This window comes from Meleagris gallopavo, chromosome 3, assembly GCF_905368555.1.
Source record: "Meleagris gallopavo chromosome 3, MGAL_WU_HG_1.1, whole genome shotgun sequence".
Classification (NCBI taxonomy): domain Eukaryota; kingdom Metazoa; phylum Chordata; class Aves; order Galliformes; family Phasianidae; genus Meleagris; species Meleagris gallopavo.
The window spans coordinates 85248354-85263830 of record NC_139406.1 but is presented as its reverse complement, the minus strand read 5'-3'; the positions used below and the strand labels follow the sequence as shown (position 1 = coordinate 85263830).

Genomic DNA, 15477 nt, shown 5'->3' with positions numbered 1-15477 from the left:
TTTTGTTCATCTAGATATTGAATATAAATATCTTTGTAAATTAGAAGTGTGTTCTTTGAAGCTTAGTGTGCAGTTAAAATGAAGAAATGCATCTTGTCTCTATTTTACACCTTTTACTCTGTAGTTACAGTTGTAAGGAAAAGCATCTGTCAATCTACTACTGATTTAATGGTGCACTGAAACAAGCATAACTTAAAAGGGGAGGCTTTAAGTTCTATTACTTTACTAACCCCAATTTTGGCTGCCACTTGCACTTTTTTGTAACAAACTGCTTGATAGCATCACAGTTTGTGTTAATTGACTTGTTTGTGGTGTTAATGGGAGGCATGTAATAATGTAGAATCAAACTTCATTTGTCACTCCAGTGCTTTTTTTATTCTTTAATCAGAATTACAGTAATTCTACTTGCTGTTCTAGTTGGTGGCTAGATTAAACAGTATTTTTATTCCTTAAGTAATTGTCAAGCTTACTGGAGTTATTAAATTAATATTTCAGTGACTGACTTAGTTACATTAGGCATAATGAACCACTAAAGTCTAACATAGAAGCGTATACAGAGTTGTGTATTCTTTCTAGCTTGCTTTTGAATTAATACTTGTGTGAACACATTATGAGAAACTAGTTTATGAAAATAAACTGCTGTATTACAGAATAGTTAAGCTGGTGGCTCAGAACACTTACAATAATTTATTAGAATGCATAGCAACTTTAAATAGCATCTAGAGTATAATAGTCTTTTTCTATAGATAAAGCAGACACAAGATGAAGAAAAGAAACAACTTACTGCTCTTCGTGATTTGATAAAATCTTCTCTGCAGCTTGACCAGAAGGAGGTAAATAATTTAAACATGTTATTTTCAGAGATGATGTGAATTCTGAATTCAGAAAGTAATTCATACTTCATGAAAATTGCAAAACTGATATTTAGAATTTTGATCTGCATTTCAACGGTCAGTGTAAAAATGCATGTTTCTTTTAGGCATATTATTTAGCTTACTTCAAGAATTGTTACTGATCAGATAAATACTTAATGTAGCTCAGTGTCCTATCCTTGTCAGTGATCAAGAATAAGTGTCCAGGAAAAAATATAAATTGGTAATGGGTACTGGTGAATTGCAAGCTGGACTTTTAGCCAGCCATGCGCCCAGAAAGCCAAGCAAATCCTGGGCTGCATCAAAAGTAGTGTGGTCAATAGGGTGAGGGAGGTGATCCTGGCCCTCTGCTCTGTGCTGGTGACACCTCAGCTGGAGTAGTGCATCCAGATGTGGAGTCCTCAGTATGGGAGAGACGTGGACCTGTTGGAGCGCATCCAGAAGAAGGCCACAAAAATGATCCAAGAGATGGAACACCTCTCCTATGAGGTGAGGCTGAGAGAGCTGGGGCTGTTCAGCCTGGAGAAGAGAAGGCTCCAGGGAGAGCTTGAGAATGACCTTTAACTAACTAAAAGGGACTATAAGAAAGAAAGAACAGACTCTTTGACAGGGACTGCTGTGATAGGATAAGGGGAAATGGTTTCAAACTAAGAGGGGAGATTAAGGTTGGATATAAGGAAAAACTTTTACGTTGCGGGTAGTGAGGCACTGGAACAGGTTGTCCAGAGATGTGGTTGAAGCATCATCTCTGGTGACTTTCAAAGTGAGGGTGGATCAGGCCCTGGGCAACCTGATCTAGCAGTGGATGTTTCTGTTCGCTGCAGGGAAGTTGGACTAAAGAGACTTTAAGTGTCTCTTCCAACTCAAGCAAAATCTTTGAATCTGTGAAATTGAAGCTCTGGCTGTGTGTAGAAGTGACTTTTTGTGTAAGAAGAAAGTCTTGAGCTTGTGATTCCCACCCAGATTATAAATTCTGCTACTGTTAATCTCTCTGGAATTCTCATTAGATAAATGAGACTTCCTACTCATCATCTCAAACTGATTTTCCATCATGGATTTCAGGAGAGATGGGTGCATGGCTGTTGAATCTACTGAAATATTCGGGATCATTTTGATTTTAAACTCACATGAAAAAACTGATACTCATATCGTACCTTATTGGAAAGAATCAGTCATGCCCTAACTGATTACCCTGTTCCCTGCTCTTTCAAGATCATAATGCAATACGCCTTTTTACTTTTGCTTGTATTCAAGACATTCATGTAATGTTACATCTGTAAGGCTCTTAGAGACTTTGCTGGCATGCCTGTCCCTTGCATCAATGAGAATTTCTTACAGCCATGCATGGAATTATCTGGTTCTTGAGAACATCTTAACAGTCTTTGAGTATGGAATTGTGCAGAAGCACCAGTGTTGTAGCTTCATGAATAATAAGCAAAATTACCAATGGCTCTGCTACATAGAATATTTCATGTTGCTACAGCATTTTCGTAACAAGTTTATGTAATTTTGCACAAGAAATAGCTGATCTTGTAAAATGACTATGGTTTCAATTTTTTGGTTAAAAAAAAAATTCTAAGTGATAATCTAATTATGGGAAGTATTTATTTGGTGTGCTAAAAATGCTTACAGATTAAAAACTTAAGTTTTAAAGGAAATCAAACCTTTAATGCAGATTTCTGTTGGTATTCTCAATCTTAATTGTTTTTACAAATGCAGCTGACAGCTTTACTTTCAGTTTAGCTAATTTTTACATTCATGTTTCATACCTGCTTCTTGATGCTTTATTTCCCTAACTCTTCATTTAATAAACTTTTTGGAACAGGAGTTATATCTCATTATACTCCTACCTATGCTAACATGAATAGAACCTTCATTTCAGTGGGGGATTCAAAATTGACTTAAAACAAATCAGCTGCTTACTGTGATGGTGCAAACACTTACCGATGGCATTGTACTATATGCAGTGTTCTTCGTGCTGCTTCCAACTGCTACAACTACAGTTCTACTAAATCACTTCTTTCGAAACTCGTGATTTATTACAGAACAACAAAACAAAACACATTTGTAAGGATGCAGTATAAGATTTGAGAGATACATTGACTGTAGGATTTAAACACTGAGAAATATTGCCACAAAAGTAATTTGATTTCCATTCTGTTGGTGCTGGTGGTGGTTTGTTCTTCGGGATTTTTGTCAGATGCTTTGTGAGGGGACGGTTTCAGTCTCATTTAAAATAATATATCCTTAATTATATTTCTTTTGCAAATATTTAAAACTAATTTTTGGCGTGATCTTTAATAGAAATTTAGAATTAGTTTCAGTTTCATGAATGATACAGTATAGCTTTCATTTTAGACATTTCAAAGTCTGGATGGTATTTATTAAGATTTGATCCTGCAGCTGTTTTAATTGCTTCTATGAAGCCAATGTCATACATGCAATGTTGTACAGAATTTTGTCATGCTTTGTACCTGATGAGCTACTTACATAAAGAGTTCTTTCCTTATTTCTAGTAATGCCATTAGAAAGGATAATTGTCTTTCTAGATGTGAGGATTATAAAATTCATGTTCAAGGTGTATATTTCTAAATAAAACAATAATTCTTGTTTTAAATTATTTGCTTTCACTTTTTCTGTTGTTTTTGCCTTTCGTGATCGAAGTCTAGGAGAGTAAGTCACTGTTTTGATGAACTTTTGTGGGCTTTTTCAGATGCATTTATAATGCATTTATCCATTTCACTCTCTTGTTTCAGTGAATCAAACAAAAGCTTTTTTAGTTGACTTCATTCACTAAAACTCATGCAAACACTGCGTACATCTTTAGTTGGATAAAAATGATTATTGCCATTTGTTTTTATTTGGGTAAATTTGTGCATAGCTGCATGCTTTATTGTGTTGCTTTCTATTTGAAATTTGCTATCAGCATTTTATTCTTTGTTTATAAGATTATGCAGTTTTAAGATTCTGTATTTTAAAAAGGTGGTATGTTTAGGTGGGTATTTGCCATATAGTATACTCAAAACTCCTTGTGAAGTCATGTTCAAGACCATTCAGTTAACTTTATATCAGTTGACATAAAAGCAAACTCTAAATTAGAGGTAAAACATGCATTAGGAGTTCTTTTTTTGTTAATAATATGTAAGGTTTCAGTAGAGGTAATGCATAATGATGAGGAAAACATACTGTGCATATTAGGAAATGTTAATGGTGTTTTGGTTTTGTTTTAGGATTCACAGAGCAGGCAAGGAGGCTATAGTATGCATCAACTTCAGGGGAATAAGGAATATGGCAGTGAGAAGAAAGGTTATCTTTTAAAGAAGAGTGATGGGTATGTTCTTGAAGTGCATAATTAAGAGCTCTTACTATGTTTAGTCACTGCTTTTAACTGCTTCGTATCGTGGACTTCTAAGGCACATTGTCCTAATACATGTGCTACAAATACTTGTGACTTGCTATCAGAAAATGGATATGAAATTAGTCTAATAAATATAAAAAATATAAAAAAAAAATCCTATGTCAAATTAAAAAAAAAAAAAAAGCCCTTGTCTTTATAAAGCTCTAAAAACTGATTAAGGCCTGTCATAGATCTCCAGCATCTGTTGAAATGTTTAGTAGCTGTGTCTGTCACTGTTTCCTAGGACAGTCTTTGTACAAACTTCATAACATGAAAATGTGTTTTTAAATTATATCTAGCTACTGATTGTTCTTGTTGTTGATATTCTTGTGTAGGTTAAGGAAAGTATGGCAAAGAAGAAAGTGCACTGTTAAAAATGGAATTTTAACCATATCACATGCAACGGTAAGATATTTTTATACCTCTTCATTAAAATAATAAATAATGTTTTCACAGTGGATCTGTTGGTGTTAATATCTGCTCTTGCAAAACAAGATGCTGCTGCTTCCAACTGTTAAAGTTCTGTGGTTTACCAAAAGTTGGAGGTTGACTTAACAAAATATTGCTATACTCGTTGCTCTCATTGTAGCATTTTTGTCAGTTAATGACCACTAGGGAATGGTGATTCTAGCTCTTAAGTGTACAGGAAGACTGGTCAACTTGCTCATCTGTATTGCAGATATTTTATTTCAACGCAAGATGCATTTCGATGCACACGTATTTGTTTTGTTTAAAAAAAAACAACAATCACTCAGCTAATAAATGTGACTTGAAAACAGACATTTGAAATTTTTAAAATTCTTTTTTAAGTGATTTGATTTCCTTTGATAAGGAAATGACAAATATATCAATTGCTTTTAAGAAAGTGTGATTGCTTTTATTTAAAATTAAAAACTTCTTTCCCCTGTTACTATTGTTAAAGGAGATGGATCCATTTCATCACACTTCCTTTATCTTATACCAAATTCCACTGACCACAACTATCAGTGCCTAAAGATAACTTCATTTTCTCAAATAACTTGAGATTAGTTAGCAGTTCTTAGGTTGGTTATGGTTCGGTTATCACCATTTTTAAAAATATGTTTTTCAAGCTTAAATCCTGTCAATTTAGAATTCTTTGAATTGCAAAGTTGGCTATAGTTTTCCTTTTCTTGTTTGTAACTGTTTAAAAGCAGTGCCCGATGGAAAGTAATATTCTTGTTGGGTCTTGTATCTGAACCCAATTATGAAAGTTTCAGATCATGACAGTCTGCTAATCCTTGAGTGTTAGAAATACTGTGTTGATGAGCTTGTTCTGCCAAACAAACTTGACAATGTAGGAAATACTTTTGTAGATATTTTTGTCTTATTGCTTTGGCACTACTTAATACTTGTTGTACAGCTTCTAACATGAGCAACTTCCAAAACTCTGTTCAGGAGTATTTACTGATAAGTTCATGTCTCCTGTTTAGTTTACATCTGCCAGCTATGATAAATTCAGCATCTCTATAGATTTTCATGAGTTTATATATATCCAAAATATTTTAGTCATATTAGCCTATCATGTCTTAAAATCTATGCTGCATTTAAATTATTTTAGTAGTTGTATTTACTCAAAGTTCTGAAACTCCAAATCTCCAGCTTCCCACTTTCCTTTAAAATTTTTAAGATTACTTATTAAAAAAAAAAAAAAGCTTAATAACATGAGCATTGTTTATGAAACAATTAAAAAAAAAATAGCATATTCTAAATTAAGGCTTTGTTTCTTGAAGGCCTTTCAAGTAGTCAGGAGGAGTTGCCATGAAGATTTTAGCTTTGTTTTGCATCTGGTCATTCCATCAGACCAGATTTATGTCATGCTAGTCTCCAGTGTTTTGAGGGTGTACACGTCTTCATGTCCAAAGTTTAAACTAATATCACACATGCACATTCCACAGAATGAAAAAGTAATCCTAAATTAAGACATTTTTAAAGTAAAATAAATTTTCTTTTTAGTCCAACAGGCAGCCAGCTAAACTGAATTTGTTAACCTGCCAGGTGAAGCCAAATGCTGAAGATAAGAAGTCTTTTGATCTAATATCACGTATGTGGCAATTTTAGTACTGTCTTGCATTATATGTTGGATTTCTAATAATGTTTTAAAGCCATGTAATTGCAAAACACTTTCATTAAAAATAGATGCAAATTTTCAGCTGCAGTCTTATGTCCAGATATATGCAGTGTCTCATGAGCGTTAGTGACTGTAATTTTGAAGACAGGATGAAGAGACAAATGAATGTAGAACCTCTATTTTGTGTGTGACGTTAATACTGTTAATCCGTGACAAGCTATGAAATTCAGTGCCTGTTTCCCTAAGGTTGGAGAGATGTTTAAGAGCTTAGAGTGATGTCCATAAGCTATATTCACCAAGAAATGGAGAAGACATTTGGACTCTAATTCGTTGTCTGTTCTGTTTATTGAGTATTATTTAATAATCAAATAGTTGAATGGGAAGTGAGGGGGTAGAAGACGCAAAGAGAACCCAACTTCTCTTGTTCTCTTATCCTCCTTGAAAGTATTCATTATTCTGTCTAAATTGATAGTGATTTATATTTTCTCAGCATTTGAACTTCAGTGATTTATCCTCTCCCTCTTTTGGTCTTGGATTTTAAACCATTTTTGAAGTAGAGTAGTCAATGTAATGTTACCAGTCTTTGCAAGTAAAATATTCAATAGCAAGCAGTACCAGTATTAAGTATTTACAAGAACAGTCTTTGAAAACCTTTGAACGTAAGGGTTAACACCCAGTTCTAACTCATTCTTTAGTTAGCAGATAAGTTTCTTAACTCAAACAATATAATAGGAATAAACATTTTCTGCAGCTTACACTTGGTATTTATCTTCAGAAGAGTTTGTGAGACAGTTTGATTCATGTGCTTATTATTCAGTATATCAAAGCCTGGAACTATATATATTTAATGTAAATCAATCTTCACAATTTCATCTTTCTTTGCTTTATGTATTAATGTCACAGAAATTGTTCTTAGACTTCAGGGATTGAATAGGCGTAGTAACAGCTGTGTGATATTAAAAATTTTCATGTGCTAAATGAAAAGATGTATTTATTTATTACAGATAACAGAACATACCATTTTCAAGCAGAAGATGAACAAGAATACGTAGCGTAAGAATGCTTACTTTCTTTTTCAAGCTTTTGTCTGTAGAGATGTGTGTATGAAATCATTTATAGCAATGGAATTTAGCTTTCTCACTTTATGCAAAAGTAGTGCCCACTATTTTTTCTGTTGTTGTGAAGGTGTAAATGTAAGCTATATGTGTTTACACTTACATTTCTACAAGGTGCTTTGAAAACCCTGTATCATAGACAATACAAATACAATCAGTTGGAAACCCATTTGGATTGTGTACCTCTCTAGTACATTTCTCATGCATGGATGCTTGGTATAATGCAGTAGATGAGGCTATTAGGGTATAAATGAACTATTTTGAAATTCTCATCTTCCTTATTTCTGTAGTTACTACCTCTTTTGTAGTTACTGCCTTCCCTCCTGATCCTATCTTTTTCTCTAAATTAAAAATAACAAATAGAAAAAAAACCCTCCATTTAACATAGAGAAATTTAGAAGTTTTCTACTGGGGGCTTAGAAGTGAGAAACATAGCATATTTGAGTTTGAGTACTTCAGAATCCAGTAACTTGCTTCATTAACGCACATTTCCCAACAGATAATTTCCTTTAAAACAGTCTTCCTTCCTGCTATGCACCCTGATACACATTGTCCCAAGAACCTTGTGCCATTCTTTTTTTCCATTTGAATACTGCTTTCAGTCATCAAGTTGTGTTGTAGAGAACATCACTATTCAGTATTTGTGACCTGACAGGACTACGAAAAAATGAAGTAGTAAGTGCAGCAAGCCAGAACCTTCCAGGATGCCTTGTTCTTCAGGACTTGTACTTTTTGTTGCATGTCTGTCTTCTACTGGAAGGCTGAGTTGTTACTTATCTATTTTGAAATTATGTGGAGTATTTGTAGTATATTCAAGTTGTTAGGTAGCTCTGAGAGACAGCAATGGTGACAACTCATCACTGCAAGTACAGATGAAGTGAGAAGGCTGGAGGGTTTTGTCATGTGGTTAGGTCCTTCCAGTGGCTTCCATGGCAATATGTTGGCTGAATGCTAAGTTGTCAGGGGTGCTATGAGTGCAATATTGGCTCGCCCGGTCATGTTTATTGCATTCTTTCAGAAAATTGGTTGTTCCAGTAAGTTTCATAGTAAAGAACAAAGTACTATTACTTCTCATTGCTAATTCACTTGATGAACAGTATGGCAGAGATTTTTGTGTCTCTGCCATAAGTTAGCTTTTATTATATTTGTTGGTTTAAAAAGGGGAGATTTTTTTGTCTCAATGTGTTAGTAAGATGCGTGTGAGGGAGAACACATTAGTAAAATAATACTTGTTATTGACAGATCAATAAACCCAGTTTAGCTGGCTGCCTTTGAACTGTTTTGAAATTCCAAGCTGGTTTTGTTTCCCTTTACAATTATAGTTCCCATCTGCTTTGTACTGGAGTCTGGTTTATCACTTCAAAATCAGGCAGCTGAAAAAAATTGCTTGCAGCACCATTAAAAAGTATTCCAGGACGTGTTTTAAAATTCTTGTTTAGCTAAAGAGACATTAGTTGTGTCCGAGTGTTGGGATACATGTTGACAAATTAATGTAAGTAAAGGGTACTTTGCCAGTGTTTGGCAGTATAGGCCAGGGACAAAAAGATGCTGTTGTGCCACACAGTCTCATCTTTTTCCTCCACATTGTTGCATTTTGTCCTAATTCTAGTGCTACCACTTTTTTTTCCCTTGTGTGCCAACTGATAAATAAATGTGGAAGTAGATTTTCCATTTCATTTCCTTCCAGCCTCTCATCTAAATGAAGAGCAAATCAAACTGTGTTTCTTTATCCTCTAGTTTAAATTACATTGAACACTTTTTTCCCAGTGATCATTTGGAACCGCTTCCAGAGAGCTACTAAATACCTAAATAAGAACAGCAGACACTTTAAAACACTAATCACTGATGCCTACATTCTGTTGCAGGTCTGTTACTACATCCCCTCTAACAGTTCCCTTAGCTCAGTGCGTTTCTTGATGCTTACCCAACCAGCTGTCTTTTGACCTTTAATTAGTGCTCAGCTGTATGTCAGAATTCACAGTGAGTTATTAGTTTCTCCAGTAGATAAAGCTCAGTGTTTACAGAGTGGAGGGAAATGTGAATATTTAATTGTGTGTGTTAAAAGAAGCAGACCTCCAAAAAAAAAGAAAAACAGATACTTTTTTAACACATAATAGTAGATATTTTCTACATTGTGATAATTGTGGATAGGGCCAAAGATAATGTGGATGTGACTGTTTAGTTTTCTTTATAACTCATTTTATTGGAGGTCAAGAGTATATTTGTTTTTGTAGGAAAAGATTGAATTAAATAAAGCCAGATTTAGGAATTGCACCACAATGCAAAACCATCCCACTTCAGTCTGGTGTTGAGCAATGATTGTCAAAGGGCTTTTAGTTTTCATTTTTGTTGGCTTTTTTGTTTGTTTGTTTGTCTGTTTTCTTGAGAAGACTGGGTAGGAAGGTCTTCATGTTCTCTGTTCCTTATTCCATATTAAAAAAAGGTCATGTCTGGGAATTTGAAAGCTATCATGTTAAGGTTTACATGTATAAGGTTTTCCTGTAGTATTGCAGTAGAGATTTTCATAAGAGAGGGTTGTACTGTGAAGACTTCTGTTGGCTACAAATACTGAAGAAATAAGTGTGATCTGAGTGAGAGTCTCCTCTACTTGCAGTTAAAGAATACTTCTGTTTCCTTCTCTGGATTCAAGGTTTACCCATTTTTGTTTAGCCACATGAGTTTGTTGGGAATGCAAGAAACAGAATGCATTGAAAGACCATGGAGGAATAGCTGAGGTCCAGAAAAAGTGCAGTAGAAGATTGGACAACATGTTGTATTGTGTTAGATTGAAGACAAGGCGATTACATGAGATTTGAGTAACTGAAAAATTATTTTAAAGGACACTATGAAGTATTAACATAAGCTTTTTCACTACTAGATTGATGTTGGTAGGATTGTAAAAGAAAACAAATATACTTAAGGGAAAAAAAGCAATGGGGAAGGGTGATAAAAAAAAAAAAAATGAACATGTGTGGTACAGATAAGAGGAAGAGCAGCAGTGAGGGAACTTTTCTTTTACTGACTGAGTTAATATGGCACATTTACTGATCTGAATTTTTTTTAAAGGACAGTGTGCCAGGAAGTCACCAACTGGGAACCTCTTGAATAATTGGCATTAACCATTTGAATACATCTGTGCTTGTATTTGTGTTAACTCAACCTGCTATAATGGTGTCTGAGACGAGCTGACACTGTGGTGCCTCTTGCCTTGACTGACCAACAGATAACACTGTAGATGTGGTCTTCAGTAGTAGGTTCCTTCTAGCTGATGAAATACGACCAAAATAATTTATAGCTCTAACAATTTTGGAAGCTTTTAATATGGAAATCTGTGTCAAACTAACAGCTGGCTCAGTCATGTCATGTTTATTTTAATTACATCTCATGTTTTTTTTGTTACTGCACAAATGAGTTTTATTCAAATTCTTCCTTTTTAACAAATTAATGACATTATAACCTTGAAAAGAAATGCCACTGAAAGTCGGGATAAATGTTGCTTCTCTGAATTTAATAATGATTTTACGCTATGTGTTTAACACAACATCAGTATGCCATTGGAAGCAAGGCGTTGCCTCCCCTTGTGTTTGAGTCAAAGACATTTAGTCAGAAAAATGGCAGAAGAGTGCCATCTAGTGTGGGTTCTTACATTGCATCATGTAACTGGAAAGAGGAATTTATGTAAATATCTTTTTTTCAGCATATAAACTATAAGGTATTTTTATTTCCCAATATTTCAGTTTCTTTTAAAGATTGATTTTTTTTTTTTCACCAATCTTAAAGTATTTTCTTTTAGGTACAGTGGTTCTCAACTCATAAATGTTTTATGAAGCATATGTAAATTACATATACAATATATAGTGCCCGTGTACTAGTTCAGGTTCTGAATCTGCATTGCAACACTACATTTATAAGTTTGCTTCTGAAATCCTTCAAAATTTCTGTTGTTATTTCAAGAAGAGATTATAAACATCAGCCTGAACTTTTCTCAGTGTGTTTAGATAATCACAGCCGTTTTAGCACATTTCAGGAAACTGTCTGTTGTAATACTGTAAACAGGAAGAACAGTGCTAAAATATTTCTGTGCAAAATGTTTATTTGCAGTGGTGCTAAAAACATCTGAAATCATAATCGAGAGGATTTTTATTTGCTCTTCTCCTAAATTAGGTAACACTGAATCTGTAGCATGCTTCTCCTTTGTATAATCATTTTTCCCTCTTCGACCTTAAGGCAGCAGCCAGCATGTTTGTTAATTTAAACAGATCTGTGTACTCAAAACCTGATAGAGCGTCTGGGTGGGGGAAGGCTAATGCCTGACATACCACTAAAGAATCTTGATTTCTTATGGTTGACAAGTGCTCTTGAAATTTTGTTAACTACTGGTATTGCTACTCTCTTATTATCTTTTCTTCTGCAACTCTTCCCCATTTGTTGCCCTGGCTGTTTTCATTAATTCAGATACTGCTCAACTCCAGTTAGAGCACTCAGACTTGCATTTTGAAAGGCAGTCAGACACTCACACTTTGTGAAATGCACTTGCTTTCTCCTGTGCAAGGAGAGGTGCACCTGTGAGAAAGTAGTGGCTATAATTTCCTTTACTAACAGATTTTAGAATGATCTTAGACACCTACTTCTAAGGTAGCCATATTTACAGGAGCTTAATTGCACACTTTCTCTTCCACAGCTTCTGCTTTTTTAAGGAGCCCAAGAACTGTATTGCTTTGACTTGAAATTTGTTTGCCAAAGCAACAGTAGAATTAAGACTTTCCTTCTGTCTTTTTTTTCCATACTTACTTTTTCTGAATTCTTTGCCTTTGTCTCTTGCCTTTTTCCTTCTTGCTTTCCCTCACAATGATTCTTCCCTGTATTCCCACTAATATTTTGTTCCTGGCATTTTTCTACAGTTTATAGATAAATTTGTATTTGCAAATGCAGATCTTCATTAAGGTCTTTATCTTGTGCTAGATGGATATCAGTATTGACTAACAGCAAAGAAGAAGCATTAAATATGGCATTCCGTGGAGAGCAGAGCACAGGGGAGAACAGTTTAGAGGATCTGACAAAAGCCATTATTGATGACATACAGAGATTACCCGGAAATGAAGTCTGTTGTGATTGTGGCTCACCAGGTATCTCAATTTGTTCATGTCATCAACTTCTTGTTGTGAGCACAGTGATTTCTTTAGAGGTGTTTGTAGAGTGCAAACTAATTTTTAAGCAATATATTGATCAGTCTTCAAGCTGCTTTTAAAAGAACAAATATTGACTTTCATACAGTAGTTCTGTTTAATTCACTAAAATATTTTTGTGTGTTGTCTGTGCTTACTTCCAGCAGTTCAAGCCCCTCTGGAGTTTGAACTGTTCTTGTTGCACTGTCTCTAGATGCTTGTTGCACTTGAATGGAAGTTGCTTGGCATCACTGATCCTGTGCATGCTACTAAGTAGAAGTGAGTAATGCTTAGACAATGACTGTGGAAAAATTGACCTGGCCCGGATCATACTCTGAGGTTTTGTCTTGGTATAAGACTACTAGAATTTCAGTATCAAAAATCCTCTTAGTCTTGCACTAAGAAGTGAGACCCAGAGTTAGAATCCTATCAGATTGTATCTTCAGAAGTGCAGGTTCAGGTCAGTTACATGTTATAGCTTGAGAAGAGTCAACTTGTCATTGAACTACGGAATCGATAAGATAGTTGATACTGTTGCAGCTTTCAGATCTAAAGAGATTCCTCCAGAAGATGATGTTCATGGGAAACTGAGTAGATAGAATGTATCTTGGAGATGCTTACTGATGCAGGACTGAACCAAATAAGAAATTCCTAGATAAAAGGATAAAGTAGAATATTGCAAAATCACTATATCAAGTCCTGGAAATGGTTTGTTCTATTATTTTGGGTGAATTTATTTATGTAAAGCTGCAGCAATTTTGTACTAGTTTTCATTCATCTCCTAATTAATGATGAAGTTACAAGCTTCTTTACCCCAGCTTGCAGCTTTAAAGTCTTGACTTTGTCAGCTACTATGTAAGATGAGGAAGAGATTTATTTGAAAATATGTATACAAAATATGTATACATTAACTTATTTTCTTCAAAAGACTGATCATATTCCTTAAATAGTATTTGTAATGTGAAAATGCAGATCTACTCCATGACAGTGCATTTAAAAAGAAAAAAAAATCAAACTAACCTCTTAGTTCCTCATACACTCCACAACGTGTTACTGTTTTGCATATTGGAATATGTTATCATCAATTTTTAATGAAAAAAGACTATTTAAGAAGTAAATACTAAAACTTCAAAAGTTGTCAGTAGTGGAATATAAGAAGTATGTTGACTTTTAAAAACAAGAAATAAAAGCCTATTTTCTTTCTAGAAGAAACAAACCTTAGATGCCTTCAGTATGGTCATTCAGTATGGATTTAGAATTCTAAGTTCAATGCCATCGTGACTGTTAACAAATCTGAAAAACTGAATTCTGTTGGTAGCAATGCGTGCACTTGTGCTGCAGTTTGGAGAAAAGTGTGAGATATACTTGGTTTGTTTCCATTTGTTAAAATATTAAATAAGGAACTACTTCAGATTACACTGGATTTCTTACCACCATAGAAAACTTTCTCTAACTTCTTTAAATATTTTGTTCATCAATTTCACAGATCCAACATGGCTGTCAACTAATTTGGGCATTTTAACCTGCATAGAGTGTTCTGGAATACACAGAGAAATGGGTGTCCATATTTCTCGAATCCAGTCTTTGGAATTAGATAAATTAGGAACGTCTGAACTCTTGGTAAGTTTCTTACGTTATGCATATGTTAAACATAATGTTTAATTACATGTTGAGTATTAGGTTGGCTATTAGGAAAAATTTATTCTCAGGAAGTGAGACATTGGAACAGGCTGCCCAGGGAGGTGGTAGAATCACCATCGTTGGAAGTATTCAAGAAATGAGATGTGGTGCTGAGGAGAATGGTTTGGTGAACATGGTGGAGATGAGTTGATAGTTGGATGATCTTTCTGGTCTTTTCCAGCCTTAATGATTCTGTGTTGACCTATAATAGAATCCTTTAAATTCAGCACCTGAACTTTTCAATGTATAAGTTTTGCGGAATATTTTATTCATATATTTGTGAGGTTTTCTACTATGCTTTTTTTTGATATATTTGTCTTAGTCATTTCTACTCATTTCCCAAGGCTTTGCAGAATGAATATTAATATCTGCTGTGAATATTGACGTTAGAATCTTACCTCCTACTCGCTGATCTTGACTCTAAATCAAGATAGATTAAAATGCCTTGTGAATCTAACTTTACAATTGAGAATGACTAATGCTATTTATGACAGGAAAATATGGATGAATCTTTTAATTTCATAGAAGGAAATACTTTAATGTGGTATTAAATGGGGAGGTTGGTGGCCCTGCCTGTGGCAGGGGTTTGGAAATTCATGATCCTTGAGGTCCCTTCCAACCCAGGCCATTCTGTGATTCTGTGGAAGAAATTATATGGATAACTATTAATAAACGACAGGTTTATACCACAATCTGTGCCTGACCTGTGAGAAGACTTACTGCAGAAACATTGTGAAATATTAGTAATACAGAAACTTCTTGAAATATTGAGTTGCTCACAAACATACTGTTATTTTTTTTTTTACATGAGAAGTACTAAGCGTGAGTTTCCAATAGGTCTGAGTTCTTTTCCAGAGGTAACTGTCTGATTAGGGTACAAGCACTATTGCGGTGTTCATGTTGCTGTTCATGTTAGTAAATCTGTTTTTGTATTTGAGGTAATTAAACTTGAAATGTGAGTAGTAAGCTGTGGTTGTGAAGCCTGTTTTGCAAGAAATTCTAGGCTGATAGAATTCACACTTGAAAATATTTGATTACTTTCAATTTCAGTGTAGTTATTGTGCTTCATTTTTGTAACCTGATATGTGTTATCATTTGATAACAGAGTGGAAAATGCATATTAATAGTTCAGGTTTTAGCTTACTGATGGTCGATGGGT

At 34.6% G+C, this 15477-nt stretch overlaps 1 protein-coding gene across 4 annotated transcripts in view; it reads left to right on the top strand.

Moving 5' to 3' along the window:
• The window catches only part of ASAP1 (ArfGAP with SH3 domain, ankyrin repeat and PH domain 1), a 137149-nt gene that overhangs the window by 87064 nt on the left and 34608 nt on the right, over positions 1-15477 (top strand). For all 4 annotated transcript variants that reach the window (XM_085221676.1, XM_010709319.4, XM_010709317.4 and 1 more), the window contains 7 exons: positions 747-833; positions 4103-4203; positions 4605-4674; positions 6244-6331; positions 7363-7411; positions 12436-12599; positions 14125-14258. In XM_085221676.1, coding sequence (XP_085077802.1) covers positions 747-833; positions 4103-4203; positions 4605-4674; positions 6244-6331; positions 7363-7411; positions 12436-12599; positions 14125-14258 — 693 coding nt within the window. The remainder of the gene's footprint in view (positions 1-746; positions 834-4102; positions 4204-4604; positions 4675-6243; positions 6332-7362; positions 7412-12435; positions 12600-14124; positions 14259-15477) is intronic.